Here is a 15157-nt window from a genome sequence, read left to right on the forward strand (position 1 = left end):
GAGGCAGCGGCGGCAGCCGTAGGCACTGCCGGGTTTCCCTCCCCTGCTCCCAAACACTTTCCTCCTCCGCGGAGGCCGGAGCCCGTCCTCGTCCTGTCCGGGCACGGAGCCTCTCGAGCTCTGCGGCGGGTCTCTGCGCCGGTGTCCCGGGGAAGAGAGCGGGGCTGCCGGCGAGCTCCGGGATCCCCGGACCGAACCCCAGGCCGTGCCCTGCGGGACCCCCGACCGGGACCTGCCTGTGACGGGAGATCCTCCCCAGCCAGCCAGGGCCCCTCCGCGCTTCTCTGGACACGAACGGCCTTTTCTCGGATTCCTGAGTGTCTCTTCTCCCCCCTCCTGAGCTCCTTGGTGTCCCCTGCCTCGCGTTTCCGAGGTTCCCTGCTGTCCCCTGCTCTGTGCTCCGGAGTCCCCCGGTACTCCCTGTCCTGCGCCGCCGGGTGCCTCGGTGTGCCCCCGTCTTGTTGTCCCGGCTGCCTCCGGTTTCCCCTCTTCCACACCTCCGGGGCTCTCGGTATCCCCTCCCCCAAATTCCTGTGCCTCGCCGTGCCCTGCCCGGCGGTCCCCGGTTCCCCATGCCCCCTGCTTTGCACCCAGACGTCCCTCGGTATTGTCACCGTCGCGCTCCCGGGTGCCTCAGCGTTCCCTGCCTGGAGCTGCCGGACGCCTCGGTGTCCCATCCCCTGCGCTTCCGAACGCCTTCACAGCCCCGTTCCGCGCTTCTGGGCCCCTCGGCGTCCCGTCCTTTGCCCTACGCTCCCCGGTACCTCAGTGTCCTCACCCTGCCCTGTTCTCCATCTCCCCGCGTGTTCCTGTCCTGCTCGCCGTGTCCCTGGTTGTCCCTGCGCCGCTCGCCGTGTCCCTGGATGTCCCCGTGCCTTTCGCTCCCGTACCCCGCGGGTCCTTCGCTCTGCCCTCCCTCTCCCTGCCCCTCCGGGGACCTCCGCGCCCTCTCGCCGTCCTTCTCCCCGCCTCTGCCGCGGCGCTGGACTCACCCACACACTCGTTGGCCTCCCGGGCCGTCGCTCGCTGCCAGGGCCGGTCGTAGTGGAAGGGCTTGCAGCGGTCGCACTCGGGGCCGGCCGTGTTGTGCTTGCAGTCGCACACCAAGCTGTCGTCGCGGTCACGGACACAGCGCGACGCGTGGCCGTTGCACTTGCATCGCCCGCCGACCTGCAAGTCGGAGACGGCGTAGAAGTAGGAGTCGCGGGCCAGCTCGGAGTCGTCCTCGCTCTCGTCGCCGAAGGTGTGGAGGCGGCTGAAGGTCACCCTGATGTCGGTGGCCGTCACCCAGTCCTGCAGCACGGGCGAGTTGTCGAAGTCGTGGGCGGTGGGGCGGCCGTCCAGGGTGCTGAAGGCGATGAGGCCGCCGGAGAGGGGCCGCACGTCGGTGTGCGAGTCGGTGCACACCGCCTCCTGCTCGTTCTGCTTCGTGATGGCGGCGCGGTTCGGCTTGTTGTACATCTTGCGGCACTGCGTGGAGTAGAACTGGAAGGGCACCCAGGTCTTGCCGTAGTCCATGGACTTGTGGATGGCCATGGACTCGGGGCGCGGCGAGCAGAACTGCAGGCTGACGTAGGTCACCTCGAATTTCTTGCCGAGGGAGAGGGTGAGGGTGACGTTGTGGGGGTACTGGACGTAGCTGTCGGACTGCCAGCAGGTCAGGTTGTGCGGGTTGTTGAGGTCGGTGAGGAAGGAGGGCGGGTGGGCGCGCTTGGGGTCGGAGGCGTTGCAGAGGTGGCAGGTGCGGACCTGCTCCTCGCCCTTCTCCGTCACCACGCAGTACCGCGACGGCGGCTTCCCGCAGGTGCTGGACACCTTCACCTCCTTCCCGAAGGCCGAGTTGACGAAGTCGGGGATGCAGCGGCGGGGCAGCCCGTGCTCGTCGTAGCAGGGGTCGGGCTGGGCTGTCTGCACGGCGAACATGCTCACGCCGTGGTAGCCCCCGCGCAGGGGCTGCGCCAGCCACGCCGCCGCCAGCAGCAGGGCCAGCGGCGCCTCCGCGCCCCTCCGCGGCATCCTGCGCGACCTCCGCGCGGCGTGGGGACAGCGGGGAGGGGGCACGGGGGACACGGGGGAGCCGCCGCTCGGGCGCGCAGCTCCGCGGGGCGCCTCGGCCGAGGGACGCGGTGCGGCGGCTCAGGGAGCGCGGAGCATCGCCCGCCCCGCGGCCAGCCCCGCGGAGAAAGGGGAGACCGCGGCGGCGGCGGCACCACAAAAGTGGGGCTGGCGGCGGGGCTGGGTCCCGCCTGCCTCCCGCCCCGGCCCTCGCACGGAGAATGACTGGCGGTCCCAGCCCCCGCCGCGTTTGAGGTCATGCTAAAGGAGTGACATCGCGCTCAAGGAACAGAACAACGACATCCACTGGCGGCTCAGCCAGAGACGCGCACAGGCCTCGGGGAGGGCGGGGGGGGGGATGGGAGTGGGACGGAGCCCGCCCCGACACCGCGGCGATGGGCGCCAGCGCCGCCGCGGGGCTCCCGAGCCGCCCCGAGCACCGCGGAAGGACCATCCCGCTCCCCCCCGCCCCTCTGTACCCCCGACGGGGCTGGGGGAGCCCAGGGCCGCCCCAGCAGCTGGGGATGCTCCGTGGGCGTGGAGCGGGGAGAGGGGGGGAGCGGCCGGGAGGAGCCCCCCGCCCACCTGTGGGGACGCCGAGAGGGACAGGATGGGGACGTCTCCCAGCTGGTTGCTGCTGGCCTCCCCTCTCTACCAGGCCAGACAGGGACTGGTCCCCTCAGCTGGACCGGGAGGGGGGGCCGGGGAAGAGCCCGAAGCACGCCCGGGCACCGGCCCTCTCCGAGGGGGCTCCTGGAGGGTCTCGGCCCGCAGCTTTCGCCCCCGGCACAGAAACTCCAAAGCCAGGGAAGTTTAACAGGGAGAAATCTCGAGTCTTTGGGCACTACACGGGAACTAACGGGCCTGGCGACCGTCGGCAGGTTGTTTTAGGGGGCTGATCTCGTCTCCCCTGGGACAACCCAGGCACAGGGGCCGCCCCCCGCCTCGGTTTGCAGTTTGTCGGGGCTCCCGTTAAAGCGAGGAAGGGGTTAAAGGGCGGCACTTGTCCCGCACTGGGCCGTGGCCCAGCCCCGGTCTCCCCTTCCCGCCTGTCCTGCGGACCCTCAGTGCCTGGGGCCGCCCCCTGCGGCCGCCTCCCTCCTGATCAGCTCTGTCCCAGCTCTTCCCCCCGGTGATCCCGACCGGGGGCAGAGCCCCAGGGGACAGTACCGAGATCTCGGAGAGACGGTCCCGCGAGGGAGCGGAGAGTTTCCCTCCCGCGGCTCCCGGCCGCCCTTCTCGCCCCCCTTCCCTCTCTCTTTGATTAAAAGGGCACTTTTATTTTTCCAACGGAGGTGCCCTCTCTCGGAGCGCTGCCCACGCCGTGTCACTCAAGCGGCCTGGCCCTGGCACGGTGGCGCGGTCCCCTCCCCGGCGAGCTCCGGCGGGGCGGCCCGAGGGGACGGGGGCTGCCCGGGCAGCCGTGAGCCCCAGGCCGGCCTCCGCCCCCTCCTCTCCTCCCGCCCCTCTCCCCGCTTTGAATTCCTTGCCACCGAGCTGAATAAAAGTGGTTGTTGTAAATTGAATTAGTGCCTGATTAATCTGCTCCCGGGCCTGCTAGCCCAGCGGGGCGTCTTTGGCAATGCAACCGCCTTCCCTGCAGGGCAGCGGGGCTCCGCAGCCTCCCTGCCCCCACTGCTCCCCCCGGATCTCCCCCACCCGCCCCCCAGCCCCGCCACTCCCGGGATTTGTTAACTCTTCCCCGGGAAACAGCCCCTCCGTCCCGCTCCCGGGGCTCTTGGTGCTCCTTCGCCGGAGGAAGAGGGGTGTTTGTGTGTATTGGGAAAGCGGTCGGCCCAGGACTGGGGGGGGTCCCAGTCCCGCTGGTCTCACCCGAGCTGCCCTCAGTCGCAGCCTGGCACACCCGGGACACACACGGACAATCCTGGGATACCCCAGCCCCGAAGAAAGATTTTCCCCCGATCTTGAATTGAGGACCTATTTGCGTAATTGAGATAGGGTGGTACCTCAAGGAGGAAGGGGGACACTTTAGACCAAACCGTCCCGGGCCGTGGGGGCCAGGCCGGGAGAGAGCTGCGGGAGGCCCCGGGACATCGCCGCCCGGTGCGGGCTCTCCCCATCGCCGGGTGGGCTCGGCCGCGGCTGTGCGGACAACTCGGGATGGGAATCCCCAGCCGGAAGCTCCAAATTCAGGCCCGCAGATTCTTCCACGTGTCTGCCATGAGCATCCCCGTTCGTCGTTTCTGAGCCCCCGCTCTGTCCGCCCGGCGCTTCTCCTTCGGCCACGCACGTCCGGGACCAGCCCTTCCTTGCGGGACTCCCCGTCCGCCCGTTCTGGGCCGTGCCGGGGAGGAGAAGCGATGGGGCCACCGGCTCCTGTGCCCGGGAGGGACATGAAGCCACGGGGCCACCGGCTCCTGTGCCCGGGGGGGACACGCGGGGCCGTCTCGGGGCGCAGCAGGTGCCGGTGCGAGGACCCGCGTTTCTCCAGGGGAAGGATGCGGGTTTGGCTCCAGTTTCTCCCCACGCTCCTCGACCCTCTTTCCGGCCCGGCCGCGGCACCGGGAATGCCGCCGGGCACCGGGCGCAGGATAGGGCTGAAATTTCAGCGTTTCTTTAAAATCCGGGAAGGTTTTTAAAGGTCACTCCCCACCTTCCCAGTCCCTCAAAGTCCGCACGGTTCTTTAACGCCTCACGGCAAAAAATAGGGCGAATCTAAGAAATCCCGGCTCCCGCTAAACTCCCCCGCAAACCCGAAGTGCTGCCTAATCCCATTAGCAGGGTGTTAATTTAACAACCACCCGGCGCTGCCGAGCGCGGGGCCCCGCACTGCCCGGCGGCGTTCCCGGGGCTGCGGCTCTCGCCTCTCTCCTGCCCTTCTCACTGAGTTTATTCGGTGTTTCACAACCCCCGGGGTTTGTAATGGCTCTTGCGGTCATTAACGTGATTTACTGAGGCTTTCTCCTCTAATTACCTCGCCCTCGAGCTATTAAATGCGTGTAAGCAGTTCCGCGGGGACCGAGGCGCAACTCTCCGAGCCTCGGGCCCGAGTCTGTCCGCCCGCTCCGGGCAGGGGCCTGGGGCCGTCCCGGGAGGATGGAGCAGGGCGGGTGCTCGGGGTACCAGGCCACAGGTCGCCCCCCTACCTTGGGGTTTGATTTTCCTGTTATTAAGCACCAGCTAACCCCGACCCTCTCCTGGCTCGGAAGGGGACAGATCCTTGCCGAATCCAGCCCCGTTGCGACCCTGATGCACGCTCGCTCTCTCTCCGGGACCGGAGCATCTCCTGTACCCGCACCGGGACCGGAGCATCTCCGGTACCTGCACCAGGGACGGAGCATCGCTGGCACCAGCACCGGAGCATCTCCGGTACTTCCACCGGGACCGGAGCACCTCCAGTACCTCCAGTACCTGCCCTGGGAACGCGGCCGACTCCCGTGAGGGCCCAGGGGCTGAGCGGCGCCGGGGCACGGTCGGTCCAGGGCAGAGCGGAGCCTCCCCGTTCCCCCGCGTTGGGCCCGAGAGAAGCCCCGGTGACGGAGAGCCGAGAAGGGCTTTATTTCAGCCCCACCGGGGCCAGCGGGAAAGGCGGCCCCGGCGCTCGGAGCCTGTTTTAAAAGTCAAATAGCTTCGGGTGCCGGAGCTCGTCCTCCTCGCCGGGAACAATGCGCTGCTCCTCGCCCACCTCCCCCTGCACGGCCCGGCTTTGGAGAAGGGAGGGGGGAAAATCCGGGCGGCTCTTCCCCTCCTCGGCTCTCGGGGGGCCGTTCCCCGGCGGGATCGGGAGCGGCTGGAAAAGCAGAGAAGACCCGGGTTGAAATAATCAGGAGCGATTTATTCCCCTGGAGTGACAGTTCTTTTGAGCAGTTGCCGAATGGCAGTTTCTGTCTTTCTGAAAGCTTTTCTTCCAGATTCTGTTCAGATTAGGCTGGGGAGATGAATGAGGCCATTATCCAGCCCAGTAGCTATTCTGAAATGCCAAATTAATTACCAAGGGCTAAATCAAGGCGATGGGGGCTGAAGGCGGAGCGGGGGGGTGGGGGGGGGAAGGCGGCGGCGGTTTGAGGTGTGAAAATATCTCCGCGATCTTTTAAACACTGACACGGCGGGCGGCCCGGGGTGCTCCCCTCAAACCCTCCAAACCTCGCTCCGCAGGTGATGGGGGCAGCGGTGTCTGGAGGGGCCCCGGCCGGGCGGAGCGGGCGAGGAGACCCCGCGGGGTCCTGCTCTGGCTGCCCCTTCCCCGGCTCCGGAAGGGCCCTGGCGGCCGCCGCATCTCTCACCGGGCTGAACTGGGGCCGGGGCCGGAGCCGAGGCCGCTCGCCCCCTCTTGATGCTCACGGGTCTGGCCGGACCCTCCGGGCGCTCCCGTCGGGGCTCTCCGCCACCTGCTCGCCGGAGTGAGGAGCAGCCGCGCTCTCCCCAGTCCTGCTGCAGCGCTTTGTCATCGACTGAGCCGCCGCGGAGGGAGCCTGGGGGATTCCCTAAGCTCCGAAGGGCCCGATCGGGGATGCAAAAAGTGATCAAACTGTCGCTTCTTTCACCAGTGTTTGCGATGAGTGCGAGAAGGGAGCGTGTATGTGCAGAAATGCTGACCCATAACTCGGTTCGCGTTGTCTGGCTTGGAGGGTTACAGAGAAAGGGGAAAAAGACTGATCCCAAGGGGATTAGGCAAGAAGGCACCTCTGGCTCTTCCTGCACTGATGTTGCTCTGCCAGCACCGATCACAACATTCGCACATGACATTTAATCCTCCACCCTAAAACTCTTTGGCTCTCGGCAGGCAGTTATTGTTATTATTGTTGCTCTAATATTTACGCTTTGCTCCCAAACAAGTGTAATTTCCCTGGTCGCTTTGTAGAACTCTGGCCTTTAATCCAGTTTTCTCTTCAGTTCCCGGGAGACCACACCTCTGGCTCCTCTCATTCATGAAAAAAAAATTGCGCGAATTTTACACAAGAAAATTAAACGTTTGGGGAATGGTGGGTCAAACCTGACTATCAGTTTTGGGTTAGGGTTAGGGCTGAATTTTCTGCAGCAAACCCACACGGCCAGTGACATCCCGGCTCAGCCCGGGTAGAACCGCTGGCAGCAGCGAGAGCAGAGTTAGGCAAGACTTTTCCCTGCACTAGACAGTCCTTGCAAACGAGGAACAAGCAATGAGGAGATTTCCCAGGGGCTGAGAAGTGGGCTGTAGAAGGAACCAAGCCTTTAATGTAAATTGGCCGTGGCTGGCAGAGACCACTGAACACTGGGCTATTCAGCATCGCTGTGAACCTCTAATGATCAACTCGGTTTTCAATTATACACCCACAATTGCCACCAAGCGAGATAAGCCTCTGGAATACTATATTTTCTCTTGCAAAATGTTTTCTGTAGGGCAGGCAGGCTGGAAAGCTCAGTGAGTAATATTTGATTTATTTTCAGCAGAGCAGCGGGACACCAGCAGCCAGGAGAGCTCCCGGCCGGACCAAACAGGTGCCCAAACGGCTGTCGCACTCCTGGGGACTCGCAGGTGGATTCAGCCACTGCAGGGAGACGAAGCATTGTGGGAACCAGATATTCCCAGGAAAACAGAGGCGCTCCTTGATGTTAAACCCCGTGATTTATTTGTGTGCTCCTCTGCAGAAACAATGGCTTCATTTGGATGGGTGCAGATGTAGCACAACAAAAAAGAATGCAGCTTGACCTGGAAAATGCTGCCATACACTGGACATGCTGCCGAGGTCTCATCCAGGGGAAAAAGGAGATGTTGCCTGGCATAGCCCAGAAACATGCACAGATCCTCCAGACTTCAGTTCCTCATACATCCCAAAAAAGGCTACCCTACATAATCAAGCTATTTCCAAGTTAAATTACTTTTCTGAGCAATATATTACAGGGAGTGGGACCAGAAGAACACAGTGACCTTGCAACAATGTTTTGAGCTCCACGGGGAAAAAATACCAGAAGTGAACTGGGAGCTCGGTCCACCCGGAATGCCCGGGCACAGCTGAAGAAACCTCGCTGCAATGAATTGATGGAGGCCTGGCAGAACCCCCCGCACTGATGGAGGGAATAACCCTGTGCGTTTCTGGGCACTGAGAGTGTAACCCCGAGTTCATGGATCTGGGGGGCTCTGCTGCCAGGCCGAGGTGTGGGAGATGTGGAGTGAAGAAAACAACTTTTGGCTTGGAGGTGGAAGATTCCTGTGCAAACTTTGCTGGTGATCTATGTGGGGAGGAGGGGATGGGGACATCCAGTTTATTCAGTAAAATGTTTAATCCAGAGAGACTTCCACTGAGTTTATTGGAACCACGGCACAGTGCAGAAGAAAGGACTCTGCAGATAGTATTTTTAGATGATTAAAGCATCCACCTGGATCTCAGGGGACCTGGGAGCAAGTCCACGCACTGCAAAGGATTTTCTGCTAGTTTTAGGACTACTCTCTTTATATCAAATATTTGTGGGTCTGACTGGCAGAGGGACATCAGAGCAATTCACAAATCTCTGCTGAGTCCGGTCTCTGGAAACACATCTCCCCGAGGCCCCGAGGCTCTGCACCCACCTGAGAGATCACTCAGCTCACCTCCCACGCCCTGTCTTATGGCTGTTCGGGACTCAGAGCGAGCATCCCTGCCCTGAAGTGCCCGGCTCTGACCCCACACCACAGTTTGCACAGGAGTTTAGTGTCTCTCCTCCAGCTTGGCATTCAGTCCCCATGGACGGATTTGGGGCTCGCTGACTTTCCTGTCTGTGCTGGTTGGAGACAACCCAGGCTTGGAGGACTCAAATGCCTTCACAGCAGCTGCTGGCCCGGGCTGTCCCTTTGGCAGAGGGATGTCACCACCCCGGCAGCCCCATGGTGACCATTGCCTGGCAGGGATCCCCGCTGTCATTTACGGGTAATCGGCAGCAAACGGAGCAGAAGGGAAGACACTTGGGGTGGGCTCCTTGGGTGAAATCTGACCTCCGCAGCCATCAATCGTCCTCGACATCTCTTCCTTTTTTATTATTTCTACTTTTTCTTGCAAGTGCTGTGGCTCTGCAGGGAGCAAAGAAAAGTTTCTTCGCTTTCTGCAGAGAAGCAGTAAAGACAAGCTGAGAGCCGAGCAGGACTTCCCTGTCTGCCTGGCGCTGCCTGACAGCAGCTCAAGGGAGTCCTGGGCACTGTTAGTTGCTCCTCTGGGAGGAAATCAGCCTTGATTCAGAGTCATCTGCCCCTGGGCCCTGTTTGGGAAGGATAACAACAAAGTTTTTTCCTTTTGATTTGAGACCAGCGTTACTCAAAGGAAATTCATCCCTTTACTCTCTGTTTTGAATCCCTTCAGCAAATTCTGAGCAGCAATTCAAACACAAGAGTTCTGGTGCCAAGAGAATCCAGATGGAGAAGGTCAGACGTTGTCCAGAGCAAAGAGAGAGCAGCCAGGATAAGGGCAGGGATATTGCAGTGAGCAGTGCACCACGTTCCTTTAAAACAACTAACGTTCCTTTAAATAATTAATTTGAGCAGAGACAATTCTTCACCTACGTTACAGAATTGTTTGCTGGACACAGTGAACACTCCTGATATCAGTCCAGTGTAGGAGTTTCTTCGGCTCTGGCAAGAAACTGGCCCATGCAAAGACTTTCTACCTCGGCAGAGATTATTTAGGAGAACCCAAGATTCACAGCTTTATACGGGACCCATGTAAGGCTGTGGAGCTGAAATGCTGATCTTCTTGCTGTGAATTTTCCTCCCCACTGATTCAGAATAGAGCCTTGAAAAGGAATTTGATCTTCTTAAGCTGGTGTAAGGTAAAGATAGAACCTGGGCTGAGCTTCAAGGGCAGAGGCTGGAGCCAGGGCAGGCAGGGCTGGGTGTATTTCAGCTACCTAGGGAGCAGGATTATTAAAACGTGGGTCCCCAGAGCTTCTGAATTCCCACCACCTACTAACCCCCTTAGCCAGATAATTAACTATTCTCCAACATTGCTTTGCAGGGACCAGTGGGCTCTTGGGACTCAGCTCCAATTGAAAATGTGGCAGTGCTGGGGCAGGCTCTATTGCACCATTGCAGATGAAGGGGGTGTTTTGTTGCTTTCTTTGTTTAAAAGTAATAAAAAAAAATATATTCCAGAAAGCATCCTGTTCCCTGAAGGAAGAAGTGGGGGTCTGTAGGGAGGGTCATGCGAGCAGCCATCCAGGTTTTGGGTTTATATCTTCCTTAAGGAAAATGTCCTCTTGATATGAGACAAGGAGTGCTGGGGGGTTTCCTGGCACCCTCAAATCAACTCTGCAGAGGGAGGCTGCCCAGCCCTGGCCTGGTCCTTTATGAAGGTATGTCATCCATCAGGACAGCAGGAAACATGTTTTTCAGGAGCCTTACCCAGAGCTTTGCAGCATTCGGTCTCTTTTTGGCAGCCATCCTAACCTAATTATAATTAAGTAAGTATTAAGCTGGAATGAAGTGGCCTTCGAGTGGCTATAACCTTCTAATAGGAGAACTTGGGGTAAGGCAGCAGGAGCCGGGCTCAGGTTGGGCACTGAGGCATCGTGTGAGCCCAGACACGGCACGCTGGGGACGGGGCCAGCAGCTCCATCGAGGAACCTTCCCCACAGGACACAGAACCCTCGCCCCGCTCCACCCCAGGGCTGGGGTTATACAGAGAGAGGGTTACCCACCCCGGTGCCGGTGCTGAGCTCCGGAGCCTTATCCAGGAGCTGTCTCCACACGCGCTGCCATTACCAGCGTCATTAATCAGCGCTGTGCCCGTACGAGGGTGGGCGAGGGGGGTCGGGCACGTCTGAGCGAGCACAGCCAACAAGCGCCGCTTGTCCGCCCTGGCACGGCACTCCCCGCACATCATCCCTGCGTGTTGGGGGGTCCGCACCGTCCCGAGCCCAGCCGGGGGACCCCCTGGCCCCAGCGCGGTGGGTGCCAGTGCCCGGCGGCGGGCACCGCCCTGCCCCATCCGGAGCCCTCGCAGGGGTGAAGCAGCTGGGGAGCGCTCGTTTGCCGAGCTGAATTCCTCGCTGTCGACTGCTGCTCAGCGGCACCGTCGCCTGCCTGCTGCAAGCTGAGCCCCGCCGCGCACGCCCTGGAGCGCCCGAGCCCCGGGACTGCCGGCGGGACAGCGGAGGAGGAGCAGGAGGAAGGGGGAATGAGGCAACGGCGAGAGAAGGCAAATGGGCAACTCTGCGCCGTCCTCAGATATTCAGCAGAGAAATGACGCTCGCACCCTTTATAAAGCTCTTTGCTGCCCGTGGCAGAAAAGGCTTCTGTGAACTTCTGCAGTTCTCATCCCTGCTCCCGATGCCTTGGAAACAAGGGGTAGGGAGAAAGTAAAACTTCTTTTCTTGTCCTGGCACGCTATTGCCCCATCCCTACCCTCTATGGCTTCAGTAATGCCCTGTTGTTTTTCAGTGTTAATCATGTGCAAAACCATTCTCCCAGCACGCTGCCTGGTTTTGATTCTGCTGGAAAACAGCCTTATCTCCAGGATCCTGCCTGTCCCTGTCACCCCAACTGATGCACACACATGCTGCAGGGAAGTCAATAATTCCACATATTACTCCCACCCAGGCACTTTTACTGTGGGATAGGAAGACAAATTCCAGTTGCAACCACCTCACATCCATCAGATGTTGCACCAAGACCTTGCTGCCCACATCACTGCTCCCTCCTTCCAGCCCTGCCACAGGTGTCCTGGACATTTGGTGGCATCAGTAAGTGTGAGGTGACAGATGCAGTAAAAATGTTACTGCTGTGAGAGTTAATGTGTGGTGTGAGGTGTTCCTAAGCCACCCCAAAATACAGAGACAAATGTACACAACTCTGCACCGCCTGAGACCTGGGGATCATGGAGATATCTGTAACACATCCATCCCTGCTGGCCTCTGATAAACCAGAGGGTTTGGGTTCATAATTGTCTCATTTAAATATTAATTTACAAATCTGAGCCTAGGCACACACTGATGGCAACTAGGAGGAATTTCCGAGCATGGAGTGGCTTTGCTATAAATATGAATTAGAGCATCAGGATGAAACTGGCCACTGGGAATGATGCCAAATTGATTAAGTTTAAGAATTTAAGGGCAGCAGGGTGCCTGTGGGTGCCTCCTGCCCAGGGGAGCCCTGCACTTGCTGTGCTGTGGTGTTCACTCAGAACTACCTGCTGCCCACCTGTGAACCCCCCCCTTGTCCTGTCCACTCTGCTGCCCCCAAAGGAGGATTGCTGAGGGGCTGCTCCACAGGTTTGCTGCCTCACCTGGCAGATCCAACATCCTGGTGTCTTTGGAAAAAGATACCAAAAGCTGTGTGTGTTCCTTGGTGAACGTGACGCTGTTTGGCAGCCCAAGGGAAATGTTAAATGTGTTTCCACCAGGGCTTGGTAAAATGCCGTGGTCAGGCTGATCACTCCAGGCCACCTGGAAAAGCCTTGCTGTGCTCAATACCAGCTTGCAGGTGGCTCCCCAGTTTGGTGACTGGCTTGCTGAACCCAAACTGGCTGTGGTGACTCTCAGGCATCCCCCTCTGCCAGTTCCCTGGTCAGGACATCCATCCTTTCCCAGCCCAGGACCTGGAAATCACTGTACACAGGGGACGTGGCTGCCTGCCCCATCCCCTTCCCCTGCCCTTTACTCCCTCCCCAGGAGTTATTCCAGCCTGGGGTCTGCAGGTGAGCAGGCTGGTGAGGATCTCCAAAAGGTTTGTGGGGGGCTGTTATTGCCAGGGCTTGCTTTCCCAAAGCTCCCAGCATCCTTTCAGCTGCACCCCTCTGGAAAAGCCCTCAGAGCACACACCCAACACGAAATACATGACTGAAGTCAGTGTGATTCCAGCAGTGGCCCATCTGCTACAGCGGGAGACGAATTCCTCGCACAGGGAGGGCTCAGTGTCCATGGGAGGTTTCTCCTGGGAATTTTGCATGCTGAGAGCACGTGCTGGGGGTTGTTCAGGAGATGGGCACCAAGAGTTCCCGGCCTCCTGCAGCCCTTGCATATTCCCAGCCACTGTCAGGTCAGGTCAGGTCCTCCCCAGACCTTTGCTGAAAGCATCTCTGCTGATGCTGGCATCAGGATTTCATCCTCTGCATGGAGTGGGATGCCCTCAAACCTTTCCCACTGAAGACAGCAGTGACCTCAAACGGCATTGCTCCTCCCTCGATGTCTCCTTGCATGTGTTACCTGACTATGCAGCCAGTTCATCCCTGAAGGGAGCCAGAGCCATTCCTGGGCAGCAGAGACCTCCTCTGGTCGCCCAGTCCAGCTCTGTCCTGCTTCCAGCCTCTTTTGGTTGGGCTGGATGGGACTGTGTGTCCAAAGGTGGGATCTCTGTCCCATTTTTGCCATCTCCCCGAGCGTGAGATAAACCCTGCCCACAAATACCATTTTCTCCTCATGGTTGATCTGGGCACATAATTCAGATGCCTGAAAGGACATTGAATTTGTCACCTGGACAAGGTGACCGCCCAAGCTGGTCAGGGTAAACGTCCCTCTCCTAGTTCAGCTTATCCCAAGATATGCCTGCAGTGGATTTGCACGGGGTGGTTTTTTTTTTTTTTAAAGCAGGGGAAAAAAAGGAACTTCAGGGGAAAACCCGATCCATTGCAGCTCAGCCTGAGGCCCTGCTGCCACCTACTGGGGTCCCAACGCCGAGCCCTCTGCGCCAGCCCGGGGTGGGGATGGGTCCTGCCTGGGTGTGGGGACTCCTACAGGGTGCTGGAAGGGGAGGGAAGCCCCTATCCTCGTTATCCTGGATCTATCCCTCTCCTGCTGCAGGCTCATTTGGGAGCAAAACCGCTGGAGAGCCTTAAGACCCCCAGGCATTCCAGCTGAGGAGCTTGGCTGTCCTCTGGGCTGGCACTTGCAGAAGTATTTTGGCACGTGCGTTTTGGGGAGGCAGAGCCCAGCTCCCGAGGGATGCAGGAACCTCTGCTTTCTACTTGTTGATCTGGTTTTCAGATTTGCACCGGGTGCTTTGCACGCCCGTCACAATGTGCATCCGAATTGTGACTCTCCCTTCGGGCCACAGGGATGACAGGGATGTGGGCACGGCGGGGTGGGTGGTGCCCTGTGCCCCTCGTGGCTCCCCTCGGTGGCAGCGCTGTGAGCTGGGGAAGAAGCACAAGCTGCAGATGCTCGGGATTCACAGCGTGCTTTGAATGTTGCCACCTCCACGTCCAGCTGGATGGGCTGCCCAGGAGCGTGGCCAGCTGTCCCCAGGCCCACCTGGCCAACGTGCAACCAGCTCCAGTGGTTTTCCAGAAGGTTTATTCAGCCCCATCATGACCTGGAGCGAGGCCGACTGGTTATGGACACACCTTTCACAGGCAGTGCCCAGAGCAGGATCTCACATCCAGGCATTATTGTTATGGGTTCACCAGGAGCTGTGATGCCCTGGGAAGTGGAAGGTGCTCGTGGCTCTGGAGGCTCAGAGGTGGCTGGGACAGAGGGTGCTGGGCTGAGGGTCACCATGGTCACAGATATCACAGTACCCACCAAATTTCACCATCCTCACATCGTCTCTCCTCCGGGTTGACTCCAGGAATTCTGCCAGAGGAAGAGCTCTCCCTGGGGAGGTGCTTTCCAGGGGTGCACGGCCCAGCTGGGCGCACAGGACCGGCTGAGCTGCACCCCCCGAGTGATGCTCAGACCCCTCCATCTCTGCAGTTCTCCGGCGAAACACAGGGTGGAAACCTCAGCCCGTACGAAAGCCGCTCCCAGACCAGCTCTTCCCAGGGCTCTGCCCCTTCCCGGGGCTGCCTGCGCTCCTTATAGCCTCGGGGACGATCCGGACCAGGAATCGCCCTGCTGTCAGGGGAGGAAGTTCTGAAAAGTGAGGAACGGGGTGTTCCACCTTCGAGAGACAGATTTCTGTTCGGGTAAGGCTGGGACAAGGACACCTCTCTGCATCCAAGGGGACTTCCTGCAGTAGCATCTTGCCTCGAGGAGTCAGGTAAAAAGCTTGGATGCAGCTCCTGCAGCAGGTGAAAAGGCAGGGTGGGACCGGGCCCAGGCGGGTGTTTTGGCACAAAGGTGGCCATGGGGCACAATGAAGTGCTCTCCTCCATAAGCCACTGGCAGTAAGAGAAGTGATTGAAGGAGGGATTGATTAGAATTGGGGAGGTTGGGACTGGCACTTGGAAAGGCTTTCCAGCAGTGAGAACAGAGCCATGCT

General features: G+C 59.9%; 1 protein-coding gene across 1 annotated transcript in view; it reads right to left on the reverse strand.

The window, feature by feature from the left end:
- The window catches only part of NTN1 (netrin 1), a 96480-nt gene extending 94460 nt beyond the window's left edge, over positions 1–2020 (reverse strand). The window contains exon 1 of the mRNA XM_027691775.1: positions 993–2020. Within this exon, the coding sequence (XP_027547576.1) occupies positions 993–2016 (1024 nt within the window). The 5' untranslated portion in view covers positions 2017–2020. The remainder of the gene's footprint in view (positions 1–992) is intronic.
- Positions 2021–15157: the final 13137 nt, after the last annotated feature.

The sequence above is a fragment of the Neopelma chrysocephalum genome, unplaced genomic scaffold, assembly GCF_003984885.1.
Source record: "Neopelma chrysocephalum unplaced genomic scaffold, ASM398488v2 Primary Assembly neopelma1_84, whole genome shotgun sequence".
NCBI lineage: Eukaryota > Metazoa > Chordata > Aves > Passeriformes > Pipridae > Neopelma > Neopelma chrysocephalum.